This window comes from Phascolarctos cinereus, unplaced genomic scaffold (genome assembly GCF_003287225.1).
Source record: "Phascolarctos cinereus isolate Bilbo 61053 unplaced genomic scaffold, phaCin_HiC Scaffold_4;HRSCAF=312, whole genome shotgun sequence".
NCBI lineage: Eukaryota > Metazoa > Chordata > Mammalia > Diprotodontia > Phascolarctidae > Phascolarctos > Phascolarctos cinereus.
The window spans coordinates 4,667,653-4,680,830 of NW_027555847.1; the positions used below are offsets into that span (position 1 = coordinate 4,667,653).

Consider the following 13,178-nt stretch of genomic DNA (forward strand, 5'->3'; position numbering starts at 1 on the left):
TTCAGCATAATCTTGAGGTCCTGTATCACCCTGCAGATACAGCTAATTTATGTCGATTTGCCTTAATCTTTTCTAAAATTCGGTGTCCCAGGCTAAGCCAAGGGAAGAAATCAGGGCGCATTTATTCACTGTCTAGCGGCAGGCACTCCCCACCCCCCCAGTCCCTGGAGAAAAATGCATACGCCTAGGATCGTGGTTTTAAGAGTCGGAGGGGACCTCTAGCAATCATCTGCACCTGCATCCTAATTTTTCAGACAAAGAAATTGAGGTTCAGAGGGGTTAAATGGTTTGTCGGGGGTCAAACAAAGCTCCAGCTTGCCCTGACCGAAGCCAGATATCGGGCTCCCTCTGTAATCGGATACAACAGAAGTGGATACAAAATATCGAAGAAGCAGGAAGAGGATGCAACAGAAATAGATACGGAAGAAATTGGGACTGAGAGGGAGGTCTCCGGCCGTACCCTGGACAAAGCAATTCCCACAGCGAAGCTCCGACTGCCCCACCCTAGGCAGAGGCTTTTATAGTGGGTTCCCCGAGTATTAAGAAGCTGAAGCAGGGGACTGCCTTGGATGACCTCCATAGCCATAGCTCCAGCCTGGCAGGAAACCCGGACTTGGGCCATTCCTGCTCCCGGGCCACAGCAAAGGATTAAGAAAGATGGAATTAAACGGAAAAGACTCTAGCACAGCCACATTGGGAGGAGCCAGCGCCCAGGCTGCACGCGCAGGAGGCAGGCACCGCCCCCTCACCGGCGCACCCGCAAAGCTAACCTCCCGGCTCCAGCGAGGGAGTCACGTGACTGCGTCAGCGCCCAGGGGCGCCGGGACACACCCCCCTCGTGGCGCGCACGCGCAGCTCCGGGGCGCTGAAATTCAAATTTGAACGGCAGCCGGGGCCACTGCACAGGAGTGGGTGCTTACGACCCAAAGCTAAACGAGCTGAGCGCGGCCGCGGCGCCCCCTCCTCCCGATCTCGACCCCAGCCCGGCCTACACCGCCGGAGCCCTAGGCCCACACTTACCCTTTTTCTTGGCGGCGCCGGAGCGGCGGAGTCTGCGGGCCGACTGCTGCGCTGGGCGCGATGGACCCGTTCACCGAGGTGAGCTGAGGCCGCAGCTTCTGGCCCCTTCCTCACTCCTGCCCCTGCCCTCCTCCCTCGGTCTCAGAGATCGGGGCATCGGTGCTGGGGTCCCCTCGGGGCCCACGGAGACGCTGCCAGTGCGCACTCGCCGCGAGGGGGATTGAGGGAGAGAAACACCTCGTTCGCGCGGGGAGGCTGTTAATGCGCACGCGCGGGTGTCCGGCTCCCCCAGGGGGCTCGCAGGGGACTGCCAGTGCGCACGCGTCTGGGGTCTCTGGAGCCGGGAAGGCGAGGGTCTGGGCGTGGGAGAGGGATGTGGTCTCTCGGAGCTCGGGCTGGGACTCCGGCCCACTTAGACTGGATGACGCTGGAGAGAGAACCATGTCCAGTTTGGATATTTGAATGCAACAATTCAACGTGCCAAGAGCAGGATGGGTGGGACAAGAAGGCAGATCTGGGAGGCTCTTAGCAGTCTGGTCGTTGGGATCACAATGGGTCTAGAAGGTCCAGAGCTGAAGGGAGTATTGCTAACCTGGTTCAACTCTGACTTGCAGATGGGGAAACTGAGGCCAGGGTGGGCAGGGAGTTGTTAGAATCAGTCCATGCGATTTGGGGCTGCTGTAAGAGGGGCCCAGCGCCCAGGGGTGACTGTCCAGCCGTACTCTGACCTGTCATCCCCAAAGTGAAATATTGTGGAAAATTTCCTGATGAAGTTAGAGATTTCCAAGAATGGAATAGGGGAGTATGGGCTACTCCCTTTCCTCAGAGGTGCCTGAGCAGAGGCCGCTTGTGGAGTTTGTTTTGGGGAGTCATTCTTGGTTCAGGTCTGGATTGGACCAGGAGCTTTCGGAATCCCTTTGAAGCTCGGAGATTCCGAGACCGGTTGTGGGGGGAGGGGAAGGGCGGGCGCTGTCATTTACTGGCCACGTGACCTCGGGAAACCCTTTCCTCCTCCCAGAAGGCCCCTCCCTCCTCAGTTAGGCCGGCTGGGCCCAGACGCCCCCGTCTGAATTCAAACTAGTCCGGGCTGTAAGGGAAAACGCCCGCGGCGGGGTGGAGTCCGGGCGGGCAATAACTGACGCGTTAGTAACTGACCTTTCGAAATTGACGGCTCCTTCGGGTCTCCAGACCTGTAAAGCCTAAAGGGAAGAGCAGTCCCTTTCATCCAGTCTTGGGCTTACCGGGTTTTCAAAGAAAATGGCAGTGATTGCATAGAGTGAAGACCGAGCTGAATTGTTTAACTAGGAAAATGTGATTGTCAACCTTGTGCCTGATACATTTCATTCATTTCTGTACTTTACCGGCGGCTGAGTGGCTCAGTGACTCAGTGACTATGGCCCTGGGGCTGGAGCAGGGAGACTTTAGGTTAAATCCCATTTCAGATACTTATTAGCAGAGTGGCTTAATAAATGCTAGCTGCTGTCCTTATTATTGTCATTGTTCGGGGCTGGGGAGACAGGTGAAGTTTGAGCTGAATGGCCTGGAGCCTGTCCAAGGAACTTCCTGGGCAAACCAATTTTTGTAGGGGGATGGTTGAGGGGTGGCTGGTTAGACTGAGGAGCTTTCACTTCACTTCAGCAGATATTTCTAAGTACCTACTGTGTACAAGGTAGTAGGGATGCCTTTCCATACAGCCTGCAGTCTAATAGTTGAGATCATACTCTAGGAAGTGTGGTACAAGATGGAGGATAATCAGAAGAGAAAGATCCCTTTTAATGTAAGCTGGACCTTTTGAGGAAGAGAAGAATGTCTGCAGGGAGACAGCCTGGTAATTTGATCAGAGGGCTGTTTGATTTAGTTATCTCTGTGACTTTGAATGGTGACATTACCTGTCAGGGCCTCAGTTTGCTCATCTGTGAAAGGTGGGGGTAGGACTAGATGACTTGATGACTTCCCACAGCCTCTTCCAGCTCCAAATCTGACTAGGAACAGACTGAGAAATGGAAAGGAAGCATTTCTCAGGGCTGGAGAGCGTGGAAGTGGGGTGGCCTGGGGACAGGATAGTAGGAAACTATAGTTCTGGAATTAGGAGTGGGGTGGGGAAGAAGCAGGACTTAATCCAATCCCAAGTAGAGTGTAAGCTCCTCTAGGGCTGGGATTGTTTCTTGAAACATCTCTTTGTATCTCCTCCCCCCAGGCATGGTGCCCAGCTCACAATAACTGTCCTTCCCACCCCTTCCCCTTTTTCTTTGACCTGGATCTCCTTGCCCAGCTGGGAATGCTGTGGCCACATCCCGGTCCATCCCTCAAGGAAGTTTTAGGCTTTTCCAACTGTGGGCTGTTCAGTCCTCCTTGATCGGCCCCACCCACTTACTGGCGTTGTACAAGCCCAATGATTAGAGGCGTGGCCAACCACTGCACACAGTCCACTCAGAAGATGGGTTTATTGAACTGAGTGAAAGGAGTAGGACTTTGTATTTTAGTCTTCAGGCAGTAAGGAATTAGTGAACGAGTAGGTGTAGGTAGTGGTCTTCAGCGGACTTAGACCTCTGTGCATAAAGAAGGTTTTTGACTCATGCCAGGAAAGGACTGGAGGCAGGAGAGACTAATTAGCAGTTTCTTAAAGAGATAATGAAGGTCTTAGTTGACTAGGGAGAGACGTGCCTGTGGGATTACCAGCCAGCTATTGGGGGGGGGGGCAGCATTGGCAGCTGATTGGCTGTGAAGGAGGAAGTCACATCTGCTGTGGCTGAAGTCACAGAGTCCAAGCATTGATTAAGCACCCACTGTGTGCCCTGCAGAAAAGCAGCCCCTGCCCTTGAGGAACGCTCAGTCTCATGGGGGAGACCATGTGTATAAACAAGAGGAGTTGAGCAGGATGGCAGAGATCGAAGCAGCGGGGGAAAGACTTCACCCGGAAGGTGGGGCTTTAGCTGACACCTGAGAGAATCCGGGAGAGGCCAGAGAGGAGGAGGAGGAGGAGGTCCAGGTGTGGGAGACAGCCAGCCAGTGAAAATGCCTGGAAGCAGGAGCTGAAAGGATGTCAGCTTCACTGGGTTGTAGAGTACATGGAAAGGCCAGGCTCTAGAAGCCAAGTGGGATTTTATATTTGACCTTAGAGGAAATAGGGGTCCCTGGAGTTTATTGAATGGGCAGTGGCACGGCCCCTTTGACAGTGGGGCCTGCTCCAAGGCAGGGGCAGAGGGGTCAGGGTGGCTGGGAGGATGGGGGGAGGAAGCTGGGCAGGGTTTAGGGAGAAGGATGTTCTTCAAACATCACGAATTTGAAGTGCCAGCCTGCAGTGATGGGAATGTTGGGCTAGTGCTCAAAGGAGAGATTTGGGGCGGGAGGAGAGGAAGGTGTCAGAGACCATTCCCCAGGGGATCCCAGAGGAGGTGGGTGGGCTACCAGGGCTGCCTCACACAGGCCAGGCCGAGAGGCATTTTGGCAGAGGGGTCGCCCAGCTTCTTTCTGTCCTACTCTGCCTTGTTTTAGGCTTCCAGATAACCCATGGTAACAGGACATCGAGATGCATTCTTAGCAGATTAAGTTTGTGCTCATTAGTGTGACTTGGGAACCGTTGCTCTGTTCACATAAACAGCCTGAGGGATTTTCCTTAGTAGGTAAGGAATGATGGAACACAGTCTTTGGGCCCAGTCCATCTTTGAAGCTGCTAACGGCCAGATTCAAATCATTTTTGCCTAGTGAGGAGACCTCCCAGCCCTTCCCTCCTGCCTGAGCTTGCCCTTCCTCCCACCTCCCTCCTCCTACCTCTTCTCTTTTCCAAGCCCAGAGCCTGAAATGGGAGCTGGGGCTGGGTGGGGCAGGCCAGGCCCTCAGTTCTCCCTTCTCAGTTCTCCTTCCCCTGGCTTTTGAAAAGAAAGGTGAGTCAGAAGCATGGAGAGCTGGGCTGCAGCCTCCATGGGCCCTCCACTGTGACTGTTGGGCAAAGTCACATTCTTTTGGTATGACACATTGCATGCAGTAACTAGAAACTGCCAGAAATTTTCCAGTGGAAAAGACTAGAATGTGGACCTGTCCATGGAAAGGAGCTAAGCATTGCTGAGGCACCTACTGTGTGCCTGGTATTGTGCTAGTGGGTACGGCTGTGGCTGTTTCTCCTGTCTAGGCCAGTGGGGGTGGGGTGGTGAAAAATAAGCATCGTTTGAAAACTTGAACATTCATCTTCTAAATTATTTCCCCCATTGCTTGGGTGCCTCTGTAACACTTGACACTAGAAAGTTCATGAATTCAGCGATTTGGATTGTTCATTGTCTGCTGAATTGAGCCACTTAGCGGTCAGCCTGCCTTTTTTCCGACTTCTTAAATAGCTTATTGGAGGACTTCCTTCTCCCTCCAAGAAATGGGCCGCCTGTGTGGGGCTTTGCAGACAACTGGGACTCAGACGGCCTAGCCCTGGTTGGGTGCAGGGACAGAGGGCGAGATCTGCCAGGCTTCTTAGTGCTGCTAAGGTTCCCAGGAGCAATGGCTCTTCCCTTGGCTCAAGACACTCCTTTTAAGTTCAGCATTGGTTAATTCTTTGGTCTTCATTAATTATAGAGAGGAGCATAGCTTATAGAAATGAGGGGCCATCTTCCTTTTGGTGGGAGTCAGAGCACTAATGCATTAGAATTCATTCTTGCTCCACTGCTGCCCAGCTTTTGTTTACCCCTACTGTTCTTGTAAGCCGGTTGAGGACTGACCTACAGTATAGTGGGAAAACCCAGGACTCGGGTCCAATGCTGGCAACTCAAAGGAAACGTTCTTCAGAATTTCAATTCCTCCCTATAGCCCGAGCCCATTGGCCCAGGATTTGGTAGAAGGGAGGGAGGCAAAGCCGGTCTAGCTTCTGCCTTCAGAAGAGCTTCCTCATTTGGACAGTTTGAGTGAAACTCAGAAACAACTCAGTGAAATGGTAAAATGTCAACAGCTTTATCCTTTTGGTTCAGATCTGGGATTCCAGCGCTGCAGGGAATTCGAGGGTTCAAAAGCTCACTCCACCAATCCAGATGACTAATTCTGGGCCTCATCTTCCCTCCCAGTCCTCCCTCCTCCCTTCCCTATCACTGTCTAGGCCTCCCCCCACCCCGGCTGTTGCCAAAGCCTTCATTTTCACCTTTGGAACATCTCCCAATATGCCCCCACTTTCCCTTCCCGCCCCACCCTGGTGCAGTCCCTCATCACCTCAGGCTTGGGCTAGTGCAGTTGCTGCTGTGAGGGGGGGGTGGTCTGCCTGCCTCGAGTCTCTCCCCACTCCAATCCATTCTCTCTTCAGCTCAGATCTGGCTTCAAGGGCAAATACAAAATGTTTGGATTGGCCTTCAAAGCCCCTCCTGCCTCTCCAGTCCCTTACACCTCAGTCCCCCCCATGTCCTCTTTGGTCCAGTGACTCTGGCCTCCCGTCCATCTCTCTGGCCCCCAGGCCCTCATCGCTGTCCCTCCTCTGCTCTGCCTGCTGACCTCCCCGGCCCCACCTTCTATGGGAAGCCTTCGGCAGCTCCACTAAATGCCCAGGGCCTTTCCTCCATTTGGGCCGTGGTGGTTTGGAGTGAGCTCCTGGAGGGCAGGGCCCCCCAGCACTTAGTACAGCACAGCTCCTGGCACACAGTAGGAGCTTAATAAATGTTGATTTGATGATTGACTGACTTCCTAGTTTGAGATAGTTGCCTGGGGCACTGAGAGATTAGGTGGCTTGGCCCCAGCCCCTGAGCCAGGCCAATCAGTCAGGGCTCCACTCATGCTGTCCTTCCCTTATTGTAATATGTAATGGGAGATTTTCATAGGGTTTTTTTTTTGCTTTTTGATGAGGCAATCGGGGTTAAGTGACTTGCCCAGGGTCACGCAGCTAGTAAATGTCATGTGTCTGAGGCCAGATTTGAACTCAGGTCCTCCTGACTCTGAGGCCAGAGCTCTTATCTCCTGCACCATCTAGCTGCCCCAGGTTTCTCCTTTTCAAAAGTGGCTCTTCTTGTGTTTTAGCATGGTAATTTGGCTTGTTCTGTTCTCATTCCCAAGACTGGGGTTCCTTGTGCGGGTCTCATGGGTTGTATTTGGGCGTCAGGTCCCAGTGTGTTTGTTTCAGTGGTGTGGGGCCTTTGGCCTTGTGCTTCACTGACCATTGATTGCATCAATTCCTCAGAAACTGCTTGAACGCACTCGTGCCAGACGAGAGAAGCTTCAGAAAAAGATGGCTGAGCGGCCTGAGGTGGCAGGCAGGGTCGCAGCCCACACCAAGAGACTGAGGGAACCGCTTACAGAAACCAGTAACCAGCTGCCCCCAAGAGAGGGGGAAGGTAACGTCCTGGGGGCACGTGGCCTGTGGCTTTTTGCTCTGTCAGCACAGGGTCAGCTGCAGAAATCTTGAGTAGAGGATAGCCTGGGCGTTTATTAAGCGCCTGCTGTGTGTAAGAAACTGGGTGGAGGAGGCAATGGGGAGAGAATGAGTGCCCTCTGGGAGCTTGTATTCCATGGTGGGGTATGTACCCAAATATAATACAGAGGTTGGGGGCTGATAGTGGTGGGGGGCGGGGAAGGAGCAGGGTAGTGTCATGGAAGAGGTGGTTTCTGAGGCTGAGCCATGAACTGAAGGAGTCTCAGGCAGAGATGAGAAGGGATTGACCTGGATAAAGGCCTAGGGGCTGGAGGTGAGGGCAGCTTTGGAGAGTGGCTTATGGGCCTTAGGAATTAAGGCTACCTAGGTGCCTTGGAAACACTGTGGGGAGGGGCTTAGCTGCCAGAATAGGGAGTTTGCATTTATTCTCACTTCAGGTCTGGAGGAGGAAGGAGGTGGGGATTTTGGCAGCTTCCCACTAGGCCTAGTGCAGAGCCACTGCCTGATAAACATGGGTAGAGTGTAGTCCCAGAGGGCATGGTGGGCAGCAGCCAGCCCCAGGGTCTGTCCCAGGCCCAGTTAGCCACGGGGATGTGAGCCCTGAGTCCATCAACAGTTACTATTTTTTTTATGGCTATGTATATATATATATATACATTCTTATTTTTTTATGGCTATGTATATATATATATATATATAGATATGGCTATGTATATATATATACATTCTTATTTTTTTATGGCTATGTATATATATATATAGATATATACACATTCTTATTAAACATATTTTCACATTAGTGATATTGTAAGTAAAAATTAGAACCAATAGGAGGAACTGCCAGAAAGAGGAAACAAAACACAACAGAAGAGAGAAAAAAATAGCAAATAGTATGCATCAATCTGCATTCAAACTCCATAGTTCTTTCTCTGGATGTGGATAGCATTTTCCATCATGAGACCTTTGGCGATGTCTTAGATCCTTGCATTGCTGAGAAGGGCTAAGTCTATCAGCGTTAGTCATCGCACAACATGGCTGTTACTCTGTGTAATGTTCTCTTGGTTCTTCTCACTTCACTCAGCATCAGACCATATAAGTCTTCCCAGGTTTTTCTGAAGTCAGCCTGTTCATCATTTCTTATAGCACAATAGTATTCCATTACATTCATATACCACAACTTGTTCAGCCATTCCTCAGTTGATGGGCATCCTCTCAATTTCCAATTCTTTGCCACCACAAAAAGAGCTGCTATAAATATTTTTGTACATGTGGGTACTTTTCCTGTTTGTATAATCTCTTTGGGATATAGCCTTAGAAGTGCTATTGCTGGGGTCAAAGGGTATGCACATTTTTATAGCCCTTTGGGCACAGTTCCAAATTGCTCTCCAAAATGGTTGGATCATTTCACAACTCCACCAACAATGCATTAGTGTTCCAATTTCCCCACAACTTCTCCAGCATTTATCATTTTCCTGTTTTGACATGTTGGCCAATCTGATAGGTCCAAGGTGGTACCTCAGAGTTATTTTGATATGCATTTCTCTAATCAATAGTGATTTAGAGCATTTTTTCATATGACTATGGAAGGCTTTAATTTCTTCATCTGAGAACTGCCTGTTCACATCTTTTGATCATTTATAAACTGGGAAATGACTTGTATTCTTATAACATCAACAGTTATTAAGCGACCTTTTATGTGCCAGGCCCCATGCCAAGGGAGTATGAGGGGGACAGAAGGAGGCAAAAGGGGAAGAGAGAAGAGACAGAGAGACAGATCCAGGAGGCAGGGCCGCTGCTGGGCCATGGTGGCAGCCCCCTGGAGGAGCTGGGTGGCCACAGAGCTGGAGCCCTCTGTGTAGAGGTGATTCACGGAGATGATGTGTCCAAGGGGAAGGGGAGAGAGCCCTTTGGCAGGCTCCAGGAGAGAGCTTCCTGGAGGAGGCATCTCAGGCTCCCAGATGTAGACCCAGAGAGGGACCTCAGAGGCCTCGAGGAAACCGAGGCCCTAGAGTCAATGATTTCACACTTGGAGAGTTAGTGTGGACTCCTGAGGAAGTGTCAGTGGTATGGAAGGCTGAAAGCTGGATCTCGAGTGAGTGTAGACGGCATTTCTAGGAACTGAACGATCGGGCTCCTGGGTGGCAGGGTCCAGGGGAAGGTGGGAGCATCGGTGATTAAGGAGGGGTAGGAGCTAGGGAGAGGCTGAAGGGGGTGTGGGGGGAGCAAGAGGACAGTTGGAGCCTGGAGCACAGGAAGAGAGCCTGAAGGATGGTGTGGGGGAGGGGAGCCGAGCCGCTGCAAGGGGTGCCTGGAGCAAAGGCTGAATGATGAGGGGGAATGGAGGGAGCTCAGAGGGAGGGTCTTGGTCTTGGTCTAGAGCAGAAAGGGAGGTCTTTGGTGGACAGAGGAAGTGGGGGGGGTCTGGGACAACCCCTGCCAAGCCAGAGTTAGGCTGTACCTGCCCTTGTCCTTAGTTTGAGCAGCCTGGGGACAGAGCGAGCAGAGGAGGCGGCCAGTGTGAGCTGCAGCTGAGGCTTCTGAGCAGGATCCCGGGACAAAGGGGTGGAGGATGAAGTTTGGGAAGGGGTTTCCTCAGAGCCCTTTGAGGGAGAGGGCCTAGGAAATGCCCTTGGAAGAGAAGGAGGCGTGTCTAAGGATTCATATCCAGGCCTTGGTCCTCGTGAAGAAGGGAGGCTGGGAATGACTCCCTTACAGCTGCCCCAACTGCTCTTGGCTTACAAACTTGGACGAGGCTGGAGCCCTGGGACACAAGGTCAGGCTCTCCTAAGGCTCCACGGTGGTCCCGGGCCTGCAGGCAGTGGGACCAGGGCCCAGATTCTACCCCAGAAAATCATGCCAAGTGAAGAGAATTAAACAGGTGATTTCTCCAAGTGGGGAATGTGTTTGTAGCTGGAGAACCCTGAGGCAGGGAAATGGCCCTCATTAAGTGGGCTTAAAGAATCAGCAGTGTGCTAGAAGCCTTGGCTTCAGGCAGGGCTTTGGGCTCCCTTTTGAAAAATAGGTTGTTCTCCATGTCTTTTATTTCTTTGTATGTCTTGCTATAATTTCCTCTGGTATCTCCTCCCTCCCAGAGAGTTGTCCCATGTGACAAATAAGAGTAAAAAAAAAAAGAGAAGAAAAAAATCATCACCACCTGTCAATAGAGTGAAAATGCCTGCGAATATCTGCCCCCTCTGCCCAGGGGTGCGGGGAGTGTAGGACAGGGAGTTTTGAGCTCAGGCCCCCCTGACCCCCAGGGCCATCCTCTGTCTACTGTGCCACCTACCTGCCCCGGGGACGGGCATCTTAAGTGGCTCTCATGCCTCAGAAATCATGTCTGAAATTTGGGCCATTTCTCTTAATGGGTGTCCCTAATTCTTTCAAAGAATTTAGGATTTGAAGTATTTCCTGGGGCAATTATAGGCCGTATTCTGTAATGTTTTTGTCAGAAAAAGGGACCTGCTGTAAGTGACTAACTGGTGTTTCTCAGACCGTGGTTCTTTTCAGGAAGACCTGAGTGAGTGACCTTGGGCAAGTCCCTGGACCTTGCGGTCTTAGCTTTCCCACCTGTGAAATGGGGATATGAGCAGGACCAACATCACAGGGTTGTCCTGAGGCTCAGAGGAGAGAGGATGTATAGACCATTCTGCCAATTCGGAAGAGCTGTATGAATGCTAGTCACATTTACAGAAGATATTCACAGGAAAACGAGCAATTGTAGAAGCTTTGATTTTAAAAAACAAATTGGGATGCCCTAACATTATCGTTACCCTGTTTACTGTCTAGAAAGACCTTGTACCAAGCCATCACCCTCAAAACGACCTTGTTCAGAGCATGCTGATGTGCCGGCTTCTCACCTGGCAAACAAACAGCCGGTGGCTCCTCGCTCTCCAAAACCCCTGCCTTCTCACACCTCGGCCCAGCCTCTGTCATCTTCTGCTACTGGCACGCCCCCAGGGGAGTCCGGATCACTGGTGAAGGAGGCAGAAATGCCGACCGCCAAAACGGAAATGCCTGTGGCCTCCTCTGTGAAAACTCGCATGCAGATACTGGTGCAGCGGCGTCGCGGTTGGGATAGCGACGGTGACGGTATGTGTGCGGAGGCCTCATCTCTCCTGCCTGCCCACTGCCCAGCCTTTCTCCATCTGGCATCACTGTGTCCCTCCCACTGATCCTATGTCGGTCCCTGACAGAAGACCCAACCCGAGATTTTAGACTTCAGGGAACCCAGATGCCAGGGGGAGGCAGCCTGACCTCTGGCCAGGAGAGGCGGGAGGCCAGCAGCAGGGTGTCCTGGAGGCCCAAGAAATGTGTGACATGGCATCACCCCCTGGAGGCTTGTCAGAGGACGTGTCCAGTAAGCAGAGCGTGAGATGGCGGGGATGGCGCTTGCCCCTCCAGGGCCAAGGGTGGCCCCACACATTCAGGTCCCCACCCGGGGACGATCTTATCAGTCCACAAGAAGTGATTTTTGAGGCTGGTGCTACTGAAGCCTAGTTCAGACCATGCTCAGATGTTGGGATCACCCTGTATACATACATATGCACCTGTGTGCATGGACATGTACACACACACACATACACACACACACACACACACACACACACACGTGTGTAGATATAACAAATAGGTGCAGTTGGGGGAGATCAGTAAATGACTTCCTATAGAAAGTGATGCTAAAATAGAGTCTTGAAGGGAATGAGGGATTTTCTGAGGCAGGGGTGAGGAGGGACAGCACCCCTGGCATGGTGCCCAGCCAGGACAAAGGCCCTGAGGCAGGAGAGGGACAGGGAGGAGGCGTATTGAGCAGGGGCACAGAGCTCAGGAAGGAGATAGACGGGAGCCTGGAAGCGGGGCTGGAGCTCAAAGAGCCGCCCGGGAGCTTGTGTTTGAGCCACGGGGCCACGGAGGCACTGCCTGGGTTCTCGATGGGGCCATCCAGGACAGATGTGTCGCGTAGCCCTCACAAGAGCGTGGGGAGGGCCTTCAGGGAAGGACCCATGTGGTACTGGGCCTTGGCCCTCCTGGGTCATTCTCTCTCTCTCTCTCCTTTCAGACGGAGTCCTCGAGCCCCCGCCTCCAGCTCTGACCCCGGGCCCAGCCCCTGCTCCCCGCACAGATGGGCCTGCGGCCACCCCGATTGGGAGAAGGGGCCGCTTGGCCGACCTTGCTGCCACCATTTGTTCCTGGGAAGATGACCTCAGCCGTCCATCTGCAAAGCCCAGCCGTGGCCAAGAGCAGCCTGGCACAGCTTGTCTGTCCCCCGTTTCCTCCTCTGCGGGAGCAGCTGCTCGCATCAATAGCAGCACTGTTGGCCAGAGAGCGCCCGGCTGCTCCCGCCTGGAGTCAGGGGCCGCGGCGGCCGGCTCGGCGGCCGCCTCGGGGGAGGCCTCTCAGAGCTGGGTGGCAGCGGCTTGCGGTAGCCCTCAGGTGAGTGTGTCTTTGTGGGTCGGGGACCGTCAGCGACTCAGTGACCTAGAGGCGTCTTTTCCTCCAGTCATGGGGTGTGCATCATAGGGATGGTAATAGCGAGGGACTTTATTTGTCCAGTGTGCCAGGACAGGAGAGAGCTCAGCCAAGTGGGAAGCGGCTGGGTGGAGGGTTGGACGCTCCCAGGGCAGCTCCAGGTATTAAGGAGATGGGGGCCTCACGGGACCCTGACAACACCAGGTGAGGAATGGTGTTTAACGTGCTCTCCGCCAGACTGAGGAGGGTCCCGGAACAGCTGTAACCAAAGATGGCATCCCAAGAATGCAGGGGGCTGCCTAGCGGGCAGGTGTCGTACCCCTAGGCAGCAGCTTGCCCGGGGACAGTAAGGAGACCTCGG

The 13,178-nt window shown here is 53.0% G+C and overlaps 1 protein-coding gene and 1 long non-coding RNA gene across 2 annotated transcripts in view; one reads left to right on the forward strand and one right to left on the reverse strand.

The window, feature by feature from the left end:
- LOC144456733 (uncharacterized) overlaps nucleotides 1-1,110 on the reverse strand; it is a 3,438-nt gene extending 2,328 nt beyond the window's left edge. The window contains exon 1 of the long non-coding RNA XR_013485775.1: nucleotides 1,021-1,110. This is a non-coding gene — a long non-coding RNA (uncharacterized LOC144456733). The remainder of the gene's footprint in view (nucleotides 1-1,020) is intronic.
- ANLN (anillin, actin binding protein) overlaps nucleotides 421-13,178 on the forward strand; it is a 35,102-nt gene continuing 22,344 nt past the window's right edge. The window contains exons 1-4 of the mRNA XM_020964381.2: nucleotides 421-1,098; nucleotides 7,160-7,313; nucleotides 11,138-11,440; nucleotides 12,408-12,781. Of these exons, the coding sequence (XP_020820040.1) occupies nucleotides 1,081-1,098; nucleotides 7,160-7,313; nucleotides 11,138-11,440; nucleotides 12,408-12,781 (849 nt within the window). The 5' untranslated portion in view covers nucleotides 421-1,080. The remainder of the gene's footprint in view (nucleotides 1,099-7,159; nucleotides 7,314-11,137; nucleotides 11,441-12,407; nucleotides 12,782-13,178) is intronic.